Consider the following 15,814-nt stretch of genomic DNA (forward strand, 5'->3'; position numbering starts at 1 on the left):
TGCGGGATCCACTCCGAAGATCGTACACAGAAAAAATAATTTCTTACACTTTTATAGCTGTATTCCATTAATATCATTATTTTTACTATGTTTGCCATAATGAGAGAGAGTTGTGATGCTAGTCCATAATACATACATTTAAGAATAGTGCCTTTAGTTACTAGATTCTTTTGTTTGCAATCTTTTTTTTAACTATTTCCGCAGTGCGGTTTAGTAAGTGATATCAAAGAGAAGCATCACCCAAGACAAAGACAAAACACGAACTTCAACTGCAACTGCAACTGCAGCAACATCAGCCCGACTAACTTCGAGCATCCATCGCCAAAGGGGGGCAGTGCTTGGGTGGCAGCCTGTTAAATGCATTTGCTGCCCTGACCCCTATTGTGACTATCAGGCCATTTGGCGGAAATTTAAATTTAATTAGAGCTCTGCCCAAGTCCGAGAACGGGAAACACAAACTCCGGACTGGGACTCGTTCTCGCAATCGTATCGGTTCGTTAGGACGGTCGTAGAAGGGCCGTTGATGACTCTCAATTGAGGAATTGAACAAAGGAATATATTAGAAGACTTCGATAATAATTTTGATATACTGGAACAGAAAACGACAACGGATGCGTGGGAATACGCAGTCAGAGCTATAAACACATACATTGTTGCTGTACGAAATTCATTTGTTTTCTTTACGAGTATGTCTCTTTATTTCGATTTAAAGGGGAGATATTCGAGATGTTCATTGTCCCACGGATTTATGATGGAAGATAGTATCTATATTCTGTATGGGGGTGTGCGCATTATAGCTGTCATTTTACTATTGTCGAATAGTTTATTTGCATACTTATACCCGTTGTTTCATTCGTTTTCTCTCGACCAATTTGCGCCATAGCCCGCTGATGAAACGCTGCTGGTGGCATGACGCAGTTCCCATACCGGCAATAAATATATTCATCTATGGCCAGGCAATCGGAAAAAGAGAGCGCCGAACAGTACGCACTTGAATCACTAAAAATATAATGTGATTGGGAGAAAAGGGAGAAAGGGTTGAAGAATAGACATATGATATATGCACGGATGGGTTTCTCAAGGGGAGCAACACTTTAAAGAAGGAAATTTTCAATTTCGAAATGGCCTGACACTCAGACAATTGAGTTATGACAGCTGGCTGAGTGTTTAGTTCTATTAAAGTGCCTCCCCAGATGCTCCAACTTGATATGGGATACCTAGATCCATAGATAGATACAATTCGGGCATTTGCAAGCCAGAGTTTGCCTGAGTTTCACCCGTTTGGAGAGTTCGGTCAATCAATTTGCCTCAACAAATTTGCAGCACAAATAGAAACGCTTAGATATTTAACCAAATGGTCAATTGTCACGCCAATTTAAGACGCCAAAGTCTCCTTTGGCGACTGCCGCTCGGCGCTGTGATATTTTCCCCATTCAACCCGATTTGTTTGTTTTATGCCGCGAGCCAAAACCAAACTGACCATGAAAAAAACACCCAGATGCTCCGAGCGGTCACTTCAATACGAAAAATTTGAAAATATGTCTCTGGCTTCTCTTCGCCGCGCTTGACCGCTTCGACGGGTATATTTAGTTCAAGTGATTTGTAAAACGGGTGGAAAAAACAACATTGTGAAGCCGGCGATTGTATTTACATTTAGTTGATGGATAGCTTTGGCTAGGGACCCCTGGATAAACCACAATTAATTACGATCCAGCGACAGTCGATCGATTGCCGTGTCCCGGTCTTCGACTTTGATTTTGGCTCCGACACAGGCCGATATTATCTCGACTTCGACTCGAGTTTTTTGGAAATATTCTGGGCATTTGTGTTTCAACTCCAACTGTCAGGGATAGTTTTTCAAACAAATACGCACATGGGTTGGTTTCCCCTCGATCGGTTGTTGTAGTTGCGTTTTTCGCTGGAAATCATTGGGGGAGAGTGCTTTCTTTTTGAGCGATGCGTGCCTACAAAGGCGCCCCATGAGTTCAATGACCGCGGTCAGCCAAGATCGTTTGTAAGTCCCATGGGAAGGGGTAAACCATTGTGTGTATATTGTACATATAGTGTGCATATGTTGGGCATAAAGCTGCTTTATCCTGGGGATGCGGTCTACTGTGCGCATTTTACTGTGCTTTTGTACTCCGATTCTGTATTGTGCGCTCGCAATTCATGGGCTTTCATTGTTTGCATAGCCAGCTGTTTAAGACCGAAAATGTCGTTAATTGACTTACTTAACTCTCCACCCCCACTGAAAATGGCAATTAGATGACTTAATGCCCATGTGGCCAACTGGCTGTTTGCAAAATTACCGAGTTAATTGCAATTATTCCGATATTAACCCACCTTGCGCAAAGTTTTCCTTTTGGCTTAACTGTTTGTTTACACCTAGAAAGATAAGTAAATTTGTGCTGTTTCGCTGTTTACGATCTGGAATATGGAGTGAGAACAATAAAGTATGCCACAATCTATATATAAAGCTCAATGTTTGGATACGTACTCCCCAAATACACCCATTCTTTCCTGAATATTTGCATAGCCGATAAAAAAAATGCTCCAAGTCTGACACATCGGACAACTGACAAAGCCAGGGAGCACAGTCCATGGCGAATGGAGCATCTTCAGGGCGGAGTAGTGGAGATTAAGTTAATTACAATTTCGCGCTGCTCTGGCAAAGTCAGCCAAGCTGGCCAAGCTGACCAAGCAACATGCAAGCAGCAACTTGCAACATTTTAGCGATTGCCACTGAGTACTTTGCACTGAACTTGATCGCTGGGCCAGGGCAGTGTGGGAACGCCTATGCCATCGATGGCTACATATACTTGTACATTCGTTGACCAACTTTTGAAGACACCAAACAATACCCAGTGCAAGACGGTACACCCATTCTCCCATTCATAGGTCGTCGACGTCTGGCACCCACGTAGCAAAACAAAGCAAAAAGCGAAACTAAATCGTGATTTATGATGATTATATTTGAATTGCTCATTGTCTCTCACACTCCAAACATCCCAGATTCGGCTAGCGAACGATTTTATTTTTATCTCATTGCAAATAAATAAAAATCAAAATTGGGACTCACTGGCAGTGGTGGTGGCCTGACCATGACCATGTTGCAGCTGTTGCAAATGCAGTTTTCCGACGAGCCGCGATAGAAGATCAGCTCTGAGGTGGAAAAGGCCCCCAAAAAAGGGAGCTCGAGTGCAGTTTCACTTTGGCTCTCCCTTCGGGGCCAAGTTCCTCGATGCAGTGCATTGGGTCTGGGTCTGTAGGGCGCCGGGAAAGTTAATTAATTTTCCAGCGAAAGTTGCCTTAATTAATGCACATCAGAGACTGCATTTTGGGGGCATCTAAACTCGCCAACCATAAACCTTAATCCACGGACGGCAACCCCTTAAAGTTCGTATTACCAAAGTCCTGGCATTTGCTGTTAGCGGCGTTTTAAATTACAGTTTCACTTTTTAATTAGGCCCCGCCCGGGCCAGACTTCTATGCAAACTCGAATAGAGAGCACCAGAGGCAGCCCATGGAAAGGAAATTTTAATTAAACAGTCTGCGAGGGTTGGCTCAACCAGCAACAAAATCCAAATAAAAAGCACATCGCACAACGAACTCCAATAGCCGGAGTCGCACAACTGCGACTTCTGGTCAGTTGCGAAAAATGTTTCGAAGGGCTTGGCCAGGAAGAGGAGGCCGGCCCTTCTCAGAGGATAAAATACAAAAAATAGTGTCTTACTAGACTGTACTGGAAAAATAGCTCTAAAGCCCTGCCAAAGTCTCAACTTCAATGAGTGGTCTAGAAAATTCTACATTCCTTATTTTCCAATAAGTAAATAAGTAAACCTCAAGCCCACAAGTGAATTGTTGATTAGTTAATATCTGATTATATAAACATGTGATTTCTGCTTAGTAAAACATATCCAACATAGAACTAAAATAACTACCACAAAGCTCGAATGCCAATTCAAGAGAACACGTTCGAACCTACATAATTGGTCGGGAATTTACATTTAGTTTTCCGCAGTGTAGAAGCCAGCGATGAACTAAGTCATTTGCAGACCTGACTGAGGGATTCGAATAGGGCACGGCATTCAGCTCGACTCAGATCGGTTTGGCTCGCTTTGGCCGGGGTTCTTGGTTTAATAGCTTCGCTCTTGGCATTGAAATATTTATCATGTCGTGCTAATATTGCCCAGAACCTCGAGGACTGGACACGCTCGATTGGACACTTGGATAGGGCGCAGCTCTGGAGGAGCTGGCCTAAGTAAAAGCCAGGTCGGTTGGTTGGATGGTTAGTTGTAGTCGTCTATCTATGTATTCCTGAGACCCCGAACTCCTCCTTCTTGGCTGCTTCTTGCGTTGCCTGTCATCATTGACACGCGAATTGCAAAAGTTAATTTAAGTAGTTTTGGCCAAAAGACGACAACACGGCAAGCCTGCCAAACTGCAGTGCACTCCTGAAGGCCCTGAGCTTCGGCTTTGGCTAGTCATGGGCAGATTTATATGGCCATTTGGCTAATGAATTGCGGCCAGCGGCGGAGGAAGAAATAAGAGCTGATCCATGGGCGCACATAAATCATGAGAACTCAACTTCGTTGCTGCTTTTACAACTTCGATTTCATTCCTGAGAAGCCAGATCATCGATGAGCTCGCCGTTTTTATTTTCTTTAAATGTTTGCGTTGTTTTTTTTTTACCAGACATCAGCGGTTTTGTTTGGCCCCGCATTAGTTGTTGTTTTCGAATGCCATTTGCTTATTTTTGTTGGCCATCTCGTCGCACGCCATGTGAATTATGTGGGAGTTTTGTTGGCCCTGCGCAAACATTTCAATTCGAATCGTTTGTAATTATTGCGCAAATGTGACAAGACAAACAGTTTGTTAAACACATGTATGTGAGAAAGGCAAAACCCCGAGTAAAACAGAAGAAAAAACCTAAATGGACGGCAAGGTCACAACAACAGCGAGCTGAAACCCTTCGCAAAGGTTTCATTTTCGGAGCTTATGGCCGAAACAAAAATGCGGGCCCCAAAGGAAATGCCCAGAATATATATGAACTGAGTCATCTCCGTCAAAAGATCTTGCAAAATAGGAAATATGCATTAAGATCACACTGCTAAACAAAGCGAGTCCCCACAAATTAAGGCAACGTCAAGCGGCGTGAAATGAAAAGGCGAAATTCAAAATAAATTCACGAGACGAATCGCCGCTAAAGTTGAGCAAACGAAACCAGCCCACACCTCATAAACAAAACATATTTATATCGAGAATCTTCTCCGAGCATCACATCTGATCCGTCCACCGGGCAAGTAGCACGGGCATTTATTACATTTTTGACTCACAGAAAATTCAACGTGAAATATTTGGCACACATTCAACCAAGAGGAGAAAAAAGCGATTGGGGCACGCGACGTTTGGCGGGGGCCTGCGTCCCGATCAATAAAAATAGCCACTCGCAATCCGCGGCAAGACGTGGGCGAGCATCATCATTATCATCTCTAGTATTCGAAACCGAATCGAAATCATCATTATCGCCGGATGATGGCCCGATGGAATGCCATCTATGCCACAGTTAAGAGGCAAACAAAGTGCAAGGACGTCCCAAGGGGCCCGTACCACCTCATCTCAATCCCCCCGTTTGGCTGGATATAAAAATATCTTCTTCTCGGTATCTTTGGCCACTCCGCTCCAGAGGTGAATGAATCCGAAAATATTTCTGCACGCAAGTTGTGCGCGTAATTGCACGTTGCTGCACCTCGCTCTCGGTTATGGGAGTCACTCAGGCCCCAGACTTGGAGTCTTAGTCGCAGCCGGGGAGTGGGAGCCAGATTGGGATCCAGACTCTGTGGGCTGAGCGACGGCATCTTCGGCTTAACCCACATACAGACAAACTTCCCTTTGCAACACATTCCTAGCGCTTTTACTTCGACTTGCTGATTGGCAGCAGTATCTAACTGGATCTAAATGGAGTGGTGGGCTTTAGTTCTTTGAACCAGCTTACGACCACTAGGATCCACTTAAATAGGGAATGTGGCAAGATACAGCGGAAAAACATTTTCATATGTTACATTTTCATACTGCACCTCGGAAAAGTAACAATCTGTTACTTTCGGGGCTTCATGAGTTCCCAAATTAAATGTATAAAGGAAGGAATCCTAAAACTGCATATAGTATTCAGTTTGTCTAGAAAAACTATCAACTTATTTGCCTACTACACTGAAATACCCAGTCAGATTTCCCCTTCTCGCACACAAATGTCGCAGTTTATGGGCTCTAATAAGAAAATCATTGCTTTTCGCCCGCTCCGCATTTTTCGCCGACTTGGCTCCTCAAAAATTCAGCAGCTCGTTAGACGCATTAGGGCCTGGGCCATCACTTCCCTGCGGATGACATATGGCCAAGTGGGGATCTGCTTGCCTCCCAGCTCACATACCTGTGGTGGCGGCGCGTCTTATTAGAATTTATGATCCCCATCTTTCTGCTTTCTTCGGCGCCGTCGTTTCGTGGACTTTGGTTGACTTGCTTCGCTTTCTGGCTGGCTCTGCCCAGCTGGCATTTACTCTTAGTTTATTATTTATCAGGCACTTTATGGAGCCCCGAGCGGCACACGTATATATTTGCATTTATAATTTCAAATTGTTTATGGCCAAGCGTGAAAATGCTTCACAAGACAACAAGAAAATGGCAAAACTGCAACAAATCGTTTCTAATGCATGAAAATTTAATGTGCATGACGCATCCGACACATGAACTGAAGAAGTGAATATATTCACAACTGCAACGAGAGTCAACTAATTGAATTCGATTATTCAGCAAACCCTTGGGTGGATTTGCTTAAATTTTCCCACCCGCTCAGCAGTTTATGAAGATAAATGCACAACACAACACAGCTGCGGTCAAAATCAAAGCATCATTTGTATTAAGCAAAAAAAAAAAAAAAGAAAACGGGTATCTGATGTTTGTACAACTAATGAACCTTCAATTGGCTTAATTATGAAAACAGTTGGTTAATGCTTGAAGATTAATTTATGACAAATTTGGGTGGCCGTATCGCTATTAATGGGACAGCTGATCTAATAAATTACCGGCCCCTTGACAATCGTGTGCATGTGCAAACAATAAATACCTAATACGTTCCGCTTATCAATGGAAATCGTATTTCGCAATACACCACTGCAATGACTGTGTGAATTCTACTTCACATAAATCTATTATTAATGAATGAAACGCTACGATGGATGCCCACGTAGCCGAAACAAAGCCCAAATATTAGCATATTTCAAAATCATATTTACGAGCTCGACTCCAATCAATTAACGCATTAACATGGTTTTATTATGTATCACATTCAAATTGGGCAAATCGGCAGTAGCCAGTGCAAAACTTGTTCTCGGCGCCATTACCAAAAAAAGCGAGCTACACAAAAGTTTTCAACGTGGGCGATCCTAAAGTGAGTGAGCAACGATCGGTGCGGTAAGTATTATAACTTAATTAGCTGGCTAGCGATTTGCACAGATGCCTGAATGGAAATCAAATATTTTCGTTGCTCATTGTTAAGTGTTTACGGTAAATATTTAGCTGTGTATATTTTTGGTCCATTGCATAACTTGTTTTGTTTGCAATTTCTTTCAAAGAGTGCAAAATTGATTTGGGTTTCCTTCGGAGAGCTTTTGTTATTGAAATCGGCGCTATTTCGTATCGGCTGATTAGTGCGTTAAGCACTTTTACTTTTTTCGACCCAAAGACAATGCCTCTTGATATGTAAATGGGCTTTCAATTTCTCAGTGTTATAGGTCCGAGGCCCTAACTAAGCTAACTTCATTTTTAGCTTGGACATTAAATATTTTCGTTAATCAAGCGCAGAGGTAAGATGCATTAACATCTGAGGGAAATTAATTGGGCCGCATTAGGGATCCTCTATAACAAATAGGGGGTATTTCTGCTGAATATGTTCGGTTTTGTGTAAACATTTGCATGCACATCAAAAGTAACTGTAACCGAATGTTTTCCTGGCCAGCAAAAAGTAACAAACAACCAGCAGACAGGCAAGAACAACAGCAACAGCAAAAGCAACAAAAGATCAAAATCATTTGAAAAATTGTTTGGCGAAATGGTACGACCAAATCGAAGATGGAAAATGTGTGTGCAGCATGGCAGCGGGAAAAAGGAGGGAACAACGAGTGGCCAGCGGAAGAAACAAACCAACCAATGCAGATGTTGCAGTTGCAGCAACTGCTGCTGCTGCTGTTGCAGTTTCTAAATGCCGCCGCGCACCAATTCACCGACAGTGAGGCAGGCACAGGCAGCGAGAATGCAAACTTTGCATAATTTATGGCAATCAATTTCGCGTGAACATCAACACGGTTGCAACGCAAAGAGATACCAAGCCGAGCTAAAAGCAAAAAGCAAAGATGGCGAAAAAGAAAAGAAATTGTAGCAACAGCAACGGCAACGGCAACTACAAGCCATCCGTCTATCGAATGCCACTATCAACTTATTTAGTTCTACTTAAATGTTTACTTTCATCAATTCGCAACGAATGCGACTGCCAGCGGTGCAATGTCAATTGGCTGCGGATCGGATTGGATTGTCTGATGTAGCTTTTTGGTTTTGGTCACAAAACTATAGCTGGTCAAGAGCGACTAGACTCTCTAGTCGCCTCAACAGGATGCCCGCCATCGCAGATACAGATACATTCACTTTGCCAAGTCCGCCGCTTAGTGGAACACTTTTCAAAAAAAAAAATCGTGCAAAGGCAGCCGACTCTGGGGAGTAAGATTTCGCCTGGCCCTAATCTAATTGCCATCGCCTAACCCAATTTCCCAGTTCTCCAATTGCAACTTAGAACTTTCACTCGCAGTCTTGGCTGCCACCCACCGAATCAACCAGCTACAATTGTCTTGCACTTTCGAGAGGATGGCTTTGAGGTCTCCTTACTCAAAATACATATCATTTTACATAATAAATTTAAAGCCGAACAATCCGATCCCCTTTGTCTTCGCTGGCAGCCTGCAATTTGCTCACATAGAGGCAGCAGAGACAGGTGCCTGCCGCATTGTGCCTACTGTAGTTATCAAATAAATACTAAGCACTTTAGTCAAACTCTACTCTACTTCCATTCTGCTTGAGTGCCGTCTACACTGGCACTAGCACTGGCGTTATGCATTCACCGTTGCTTTTGGCCCACTTACTAACAACACTTACTTACAAAAACTGAAAACTAAAAAAGAAAAACAAAACTTGAACGAAAAACCAAGTTTTTCCTGATTTATGTCCGAACAAATTGTGTGTTGGATTGCCGTTTTTCGTATGCGACATGATTTAAGTAAATTATGTTTTGATTTTGATATAAATTTCTAACACTTGAGCCGTGAACAAATGAAAACGGTTCCACTCCGATTAAAATCAGGAATATGCAGAGGTCGTTATTAATTTCCCCACTTATGAACGCTTTCCCGCCTGATTAACCCCATCTGCGAGAGGTTAAAATCCGCCAACTTCTGTACATCTTGCAGCTGAATCGCGTCATTTACAGTTGGTATCCGTTGCACGCAATAGATGGAAATAGATGGGAAATTGTGAAAAAGTTTTAATCAAAGTGGAAACGCTTGCTTCTCCGTTTGATATCTTTCTCGCGGCTGCCTTGACACGCAATTGAAATGGGCAACATCAGCATCTCCGACCCAGGGCCAAAAATAAATCTGGAAGAGATTCTTCATTTCGAAATATCTTTGGGGGGAAAATTGGGGCCAAAAGCGTGGCAGTCGAGATGAAAATCCATGCGTGCACTTGACGCCGCTGAACTCACAAATTGGTCGTGTCATTAGGCAGATATTGATTTGAATTTATTGGCAATTCAATTAACTCTAACCGAATGATCGGGGGCTGGCTTTCAATTATTTTCCTTTTTCATCGATAGGAAGGGGTGAAGTTTTTGTTGCTGCTGCTGCTTCTGCAGACATTAATTGTCTGGCAGCTGGCGCATTACAATGCGGAAATGCAGCTGAATCGAATGGATCCGAATGGAATGGAATCGAACGCACTTCACACGCAAATAAACAGGCCGTTGTTGGTTGGTCTGCAAGTTATCTTCGGGATGCACGGCAGCAATTTATTCTTCATCGAGGGGTGAAGAAAGTGAATTGTGAACTGTTCATATTGAACAGGGAACTGCGAACTGGGAATGGCGGGCAGTTATGCAAATCAGCAGGTAGTCTCCCCGGAAAGCTAGAGGAACGGCCCCATAGGTCGGTCGTTCACCGCAAGTTTCACAAGTATCCATGAGATACGCGCAACTCGCATGCAATTTACGGCATTAGAATATGCGCACATGAATAGATAGAAAGACACAGAAGGGTCCTTGCCACTCTTGTGTTGTGTAGCTCCAATGAATGTAAGAGATTTCCATTTAACCGCAGCACTTTGTGCACTTTCATTAGACAACTGAAATATAATTGCAAGTAAGGTTGCCTTTGAGGCGGATGGGAAAGCTGGGGAAAATAATGGCAACAAATAACCGAATAACGCCCGTGAAACACAATAAACAATCACGAAAGAAATGTGTAAATATCACTTATAAACGAAAATGAAAGTGAAACCGTTTTCATTCAACCATTCAGACATATGAATCTAAAAAATTGATGAGAAAGTTCAATATAACTCGGAAGAAAGAGTTGTCGTATCATTCAGAAAAGCTTGGTGTCACATTGACTTCAGTTTCCACTACCATTTCCCATCGATTGGTGGAACTATCCATCTGGATGGCCGTGTACTTTCAGTACCAATGTCACTGTTGATTGCATAATCACCTGACCGTCACTAATTCCAACGTAATTGGAAAGCCATAATGTCAGAGTCTTTGTGCCGGTCGTACGGGCCCTCCTCCCATCGCATCATGCATCGCATCATATGCCATGCACCACATCTGTTGCAACTTATTAATTTTTGGGGCCAACAACCGTTCCGAGCTGTAAGCGAAATACCCAAATAGCACCCCACACAAAGCAGCTTACACTCTTAAGTGTTGGGCCGAGGCTAAAACTAAACGCTATTAATTTTTACACACGGTTTCACTGCAGTTCGAATGCGTTTTTCATGAGCTCGGCTCGGAATTTTATAGCTCCCAGCCAGCTAAGCTGCAGTGGCAATGGTTTTGGATTTTGAGTCAGGTTTGGTTTGGTCTGGTCTGGTGTGGTCTGGTCTGGGCCATTGTTTTGCAATTTTGTTTCAATTTAGCCTATAGAGAAGGGGAGATGCGGCAGTATGATGATGATAATGAATGATGAGCCGAACAACCGCCACAATACCTATTGAGTAATTACAAAAATTTTAAAGTTTAATTAAAATTGTGTAAATAATCGCATTTGTTTGGCTTTGTTACCGTTGGCGGGTGTTACTGTTGCGAAAATGAAAGTGCCATCAAATTATGATGCTCAATTGTGGGAACAGCAGCTGTCTTTTGACAAGCTCACCGCCTGCCACTCGATGAATTTCAAATGCATGAATCGACATGAAGAGGCAAAGTATCTGGATGGATCCTATGAGTAATTGCAGGGAGTGAAAACCGTCAAACAGATTGTTCACTTCATTTTCGTTTGTGCCAAAAATATTTCTTATCTGAGACATTCGCCTATCACCAAGACCCGATTGTGAGCCAGATATTTTTCATTGAACAGTAGGCTAAACAATCAATGATTTAAAAAGAGAAACCAGTTGTAAAAACTAAAGGAGGTGATTCTTATGTTTATCCAAGTGCGCAATTGTCACCTACCTTGTAAACCTCCGAAAAAAATCCCGATCCAATTTTCTCCTTGACGAAGTCATCCACGGAGTATAATGCTGAGACGGCGGTGCGCAGTGCCCGACAAGAGCTGCCGGTGACCAGGCGATCCGATGATATGGTCCGCGTGACGGGCGCCGGCGGAAGACCATTTCCGATCCAACCGCCGTTGTGGAGCGGCTGATGTTTCACTGGCGCTTCTGCGGTGGCGTCTCCATCGGTCGATGTTTTGGTGGTCGTGGCGCACATACCCGCTGTGCTCGGCCATATGAAGGGGGAGGCGGCCGAAGAGTCCACCTGGTCCACAGATAATCCGCAGATCTCCGACGGCGGGCCGGGTCCACTGTGCTGATTCAGGCTCATGTTTATCAGCTACGACGTATGTTGCTGTCGTATCCGGATGTGTATGTGAAGTTGGTATTAGTTTGTTTTTGGCGTTGGACGACCTTGCCTTGCCTGCTTGTTGTGGGTGAGTGATCTCTGGGGATCGAGTTTGGAACTGTGTGGTTGGGCTGATTCTGGGGTTTTGGGCTACACCATGGCGTCGTCCATGATAACACAATAGTTGGCGGATTAACGCGACGGTTAGACGGGCACGATTTGTTTTACGGATGATATTTTTAGTGTTTGTTTATCGAACGCAGCACGAAACAATTATCGGACTCATAGGCCCCAGTTTGACGACTTTAAAAATTTTGAAACAGGAAAAAAATTGGGCGAACTATCTATCAATCACTGTTTGCTTGCTTCGTAATAGAAACTTGTGTACTTAGTTGGGTTTTTGGAATGTATTTGATTGTTCTCCGATTCTTGGCACGTTGCAGTTGTGGAAGCTGCACTGGAAGCGCTCGCAGTTGGAAGTCTGGAAGAAATGCAGGCAAACGTTAATAAAATGCAATCAAACTCGTCGTTCTAATGAAATGTAAATAAATACGTCTATAGATAGGAATATATATGCTCAAAAAACCAGCGAAGCGGGCCGCGTGATCAACATTTCTGGGTTTATTCCTTTTTTATGGGGTGCAAATTAAAATACTTCAAAGAATTCTCTTTATTTTCTTTTGTCACGCGCCGCTTGAAGTAATATCCCAGTGCCAGCAATAATTCTAGGAAATAGGAACGCTAGATATTTACAAAGTATAAAGGGATGAAATCAAGACAAGGCAATTTATAAAGCCCTATTAAAAGCTAACCGTTTATTTTAATTTAATTTAATTCTAATACTCCGAAAAAGCTGATAAGTTCTTTCCAAAAAACCTAAACCTTTGAGGTACTATGAAATCGGGCTCTATTAAATACTTCAACAGCGGTTTTATTTATTTATCATTCCAGTTTTGGTAGACGTTTTGCATTAGCACATAGCGAAAAAAAATCGCAAGCTAACTAGTATGAATCGACCGCGCTCGAATTTGCTAATAAATATTCAGGGTCAAAGTCGACTACATTGGCACGATTTGCTTATCAGAGGGCTCTTGTGGTGATAGCCGCTTAATATATGTATGTACATGTATTTGTTGCCGATTGATAAGGCGGCCTTTTCAGGTGCGATAAAACACACGAACTATCATTTTCACAAAGCCAGCAGACTTCATTTTGCGTTTGCTTTTTTTCGAACAAACAATGTAATTTACCAGCAATTTGGTTATCATTTCGCTTACTTTTGTCGTCGTTTGTCTTCGTTGTCTCGTCGGGAACTTGGGGGGGCAAATGAGTTCAGTTCATCAGCAAATAATTGAGATAAACACGATCACTAAAACCTTGGCCTCGAGCTTGAACACTACGTCTGTTTTGAGTGGCTTCAAGGAGTTACATTCGGCTAGGGAGGTCGCTGAAGAGTTCCACAATCGGAAAAACACCACCACCCACCGCGAGGCACTCAGTTGCACTCCTGAGATAAGTTCGGAAATGATATAACCAAATATTTTTCTGCTATTAGAGCGGCGAACAACGGCAACAGGTTGGAATTTTTTGATTTGCCATTCCTTATCGCAATAACCATATATATTCGGCGATAAGATACTGAGAAATAGCTTTTGGGCGACACAAAAAATTGAATTTGGCTCGTAAAGGATCATGCGAGTGGCCAAAAGGCGATCATGCCCAGAGATAACAGTACAAAGCCACAGCTCACAATTAAAACTATAACAAAATAATTACACCAAATTTCGACATAATGATAATGATAGAGGCGAACGAACACAGAGCTCTCACTTTTCCGCTGCTGGCCAAAGTCAAAATAAAACTCAAATTACCAAGCACATTTTTGCACTCGTCAAATAAACGGGGAAGTTATGCGAATTGGGATTTGCTATTTGCTTTTGCCATTTTCTGTGTGTCTTTCCTTCTCTTGCGAAATCTGTCCAAATAGCCAGTTAAAGTTAAAGCCGGCAGCAGGCCATAATTAGGGTCAATTGCGGCTAACCGCCGCCAATCGACGACAACAAAAGCTTTTGGCCAAATGAAGCGGCCGGGGAAAAAGTGCTACACTTCATTAGGCGCCATGACAAACGAAGAGTTGCAGCGAAAAGTGGGGTTGTGGCTTTGATTTAAAAGCAGCCTGGCCCACCGATTACCCAGGGATCGTTTTCGGCCACCACGCCCCCAGAATACAGTTGTCCAATTACAGGCAGGTCTTTGTCAAATTATCTCGTTTTGAGCTGCGAAATGAATACGTGCTATCTTCACAGCCAACTGTGAAAGTTACCATAAAACCTAATGAGTTGCAAAGTTAAATATTTTTTTTTTAAAGATTGCAAACATTAAAGTCGGATATCATGGAGAAGAGTTAGCTGGGGAGAGAGTGAACTTCATCGATGGAGAGGGAAATCCATTCCGTGGCCCACAAAAATGAGTTTAGCACGCTCCGCAAAACTAAGTCAAGGCCCCAAGCAACGATTTTCGTTACCGATTTGGGTGAGCAAATCTATCGAGACGAGAAAAACACTTAAGCGGTCGCTTTTATTCGACTCTTGCATACATTTTCTCATCACGTTTCAAACTATGTATCTCGTGTGGAAAAGCACAGCAAAGCATCAAAATATTTATGTTTCAAAAGGAATGGCAGCCAAACAAAGGTCAGTCCGCAGCCGTGGTTGTTGCCAAACATATGGAAAATAGATGATGAGCCCCACAACGGAATGCTGCAATATAAAAAGTCAGCAGTTCCACGAAGATTATATGGCAGGTAGCAGCTGAATATAATTTAAAAATCTAAAAAAAGGGAAGACAAGATGCAATAAATTTAGGCAGTTTTAGAAAATACATCTTGTGGTGGCGCAACACCTAACAACAGATATGTACGTATTTCTAGATGAACAAGTTTTCTTAGGCATAGAGAGCTTCAATATCAGAAAATAGTGGAACCTAACTGATTTAAGCACAATTTTTCTCCAAATATTAACTTTACAAATCGCCCAAAATGGAGGCTATTTAATAACATATTTGCTAAAATGTTTGTTAGAGAGAAACCAATGAAATTAATTTCAGCACACCACTTATCTCCATTTGGTTTCGATGACGTTTATGGCATTTTCCAAATCGAATGTTAAACCGTTAACCGCCACAAGGTTCGAGTCAATAAACCGCTGCCGACTGCGGTGACTTTGTTGCCGTGCTGTGAGATCAAGTTGCATTTTTATGGGGCCAAGGGTCGTCGTGGCCACCACCGTCATCATCACCAACTCATCATCATCAGCATCATCGTGGTATCTTCGCCTACGTAGACGCGTGCCTGGAGAATTGTGTGCAATGCACACTCCGTTGTTCCAGCGGAGCCATTAAAGAGGCATAAATCTTGGTTATGAAATTGGAAATGATTTGCTGTGCAGACACTTTCAAGTAGGGAGCATAGCGCTCCGAGAACTGATGCGTTCAGGAAGTGTCTTGCGCTTGGACCCCGAAAAAAGCGTTAATGAAAAGGAAAGTTGGTCAGCGGCCGAAAAAATGCCACTTCATGCCCACTACCACCGCCGAGTAGAAAGAAAAGCAAAGACGAGGAGACGGCGAAAAGAAGTCAAGGCAGCTCTAGAAGAAGAAATTTCT

The 15,814-nt window shown here is 42.8% G+C and overlaps 1 protein-coding gene across 2 annotated transcripts in view; it reads right to left on the bottom strand.

Moving 5' to 3' along the window:
- Positions 1-15,814, bottom strand: part of LOC6553897 — a 48,105-nt gene that overhangs the window by 29,678 nt on the left and 2,613 nt on the right. For both annotated transcript variants that reach the window (XM_001979534.3, XM_026976236.1), the window contains exon 2: positions 11,765-12,635. In XM_001979534.3, coding sequence (XP_001979570.1) covers positions 11,765-12,136 — 372 coding nt within the window. In that variant the 5' untranslated portion in view covers positions 12,137-12,635. The remainder of the gene's footprint in view (positions 1-11,764; positions 12,636-15,814) is intronic.

This window comes from Drosophila erecta, unplaced genomic scaffold (genome assembly GCF_003286155.1).
Source record: "Drosophila erecta strain 14021-0224.00,06,07 unplaced genomic scaffold, DereRS2 tig00000000-arrow-pilon, whole genome shotgun sequence".
NCBI lineage: Eukaryota > Metazoa > Arthropoda > Insecta > Diptera > Drosophilidae > Drosophila > Drosophila erecta.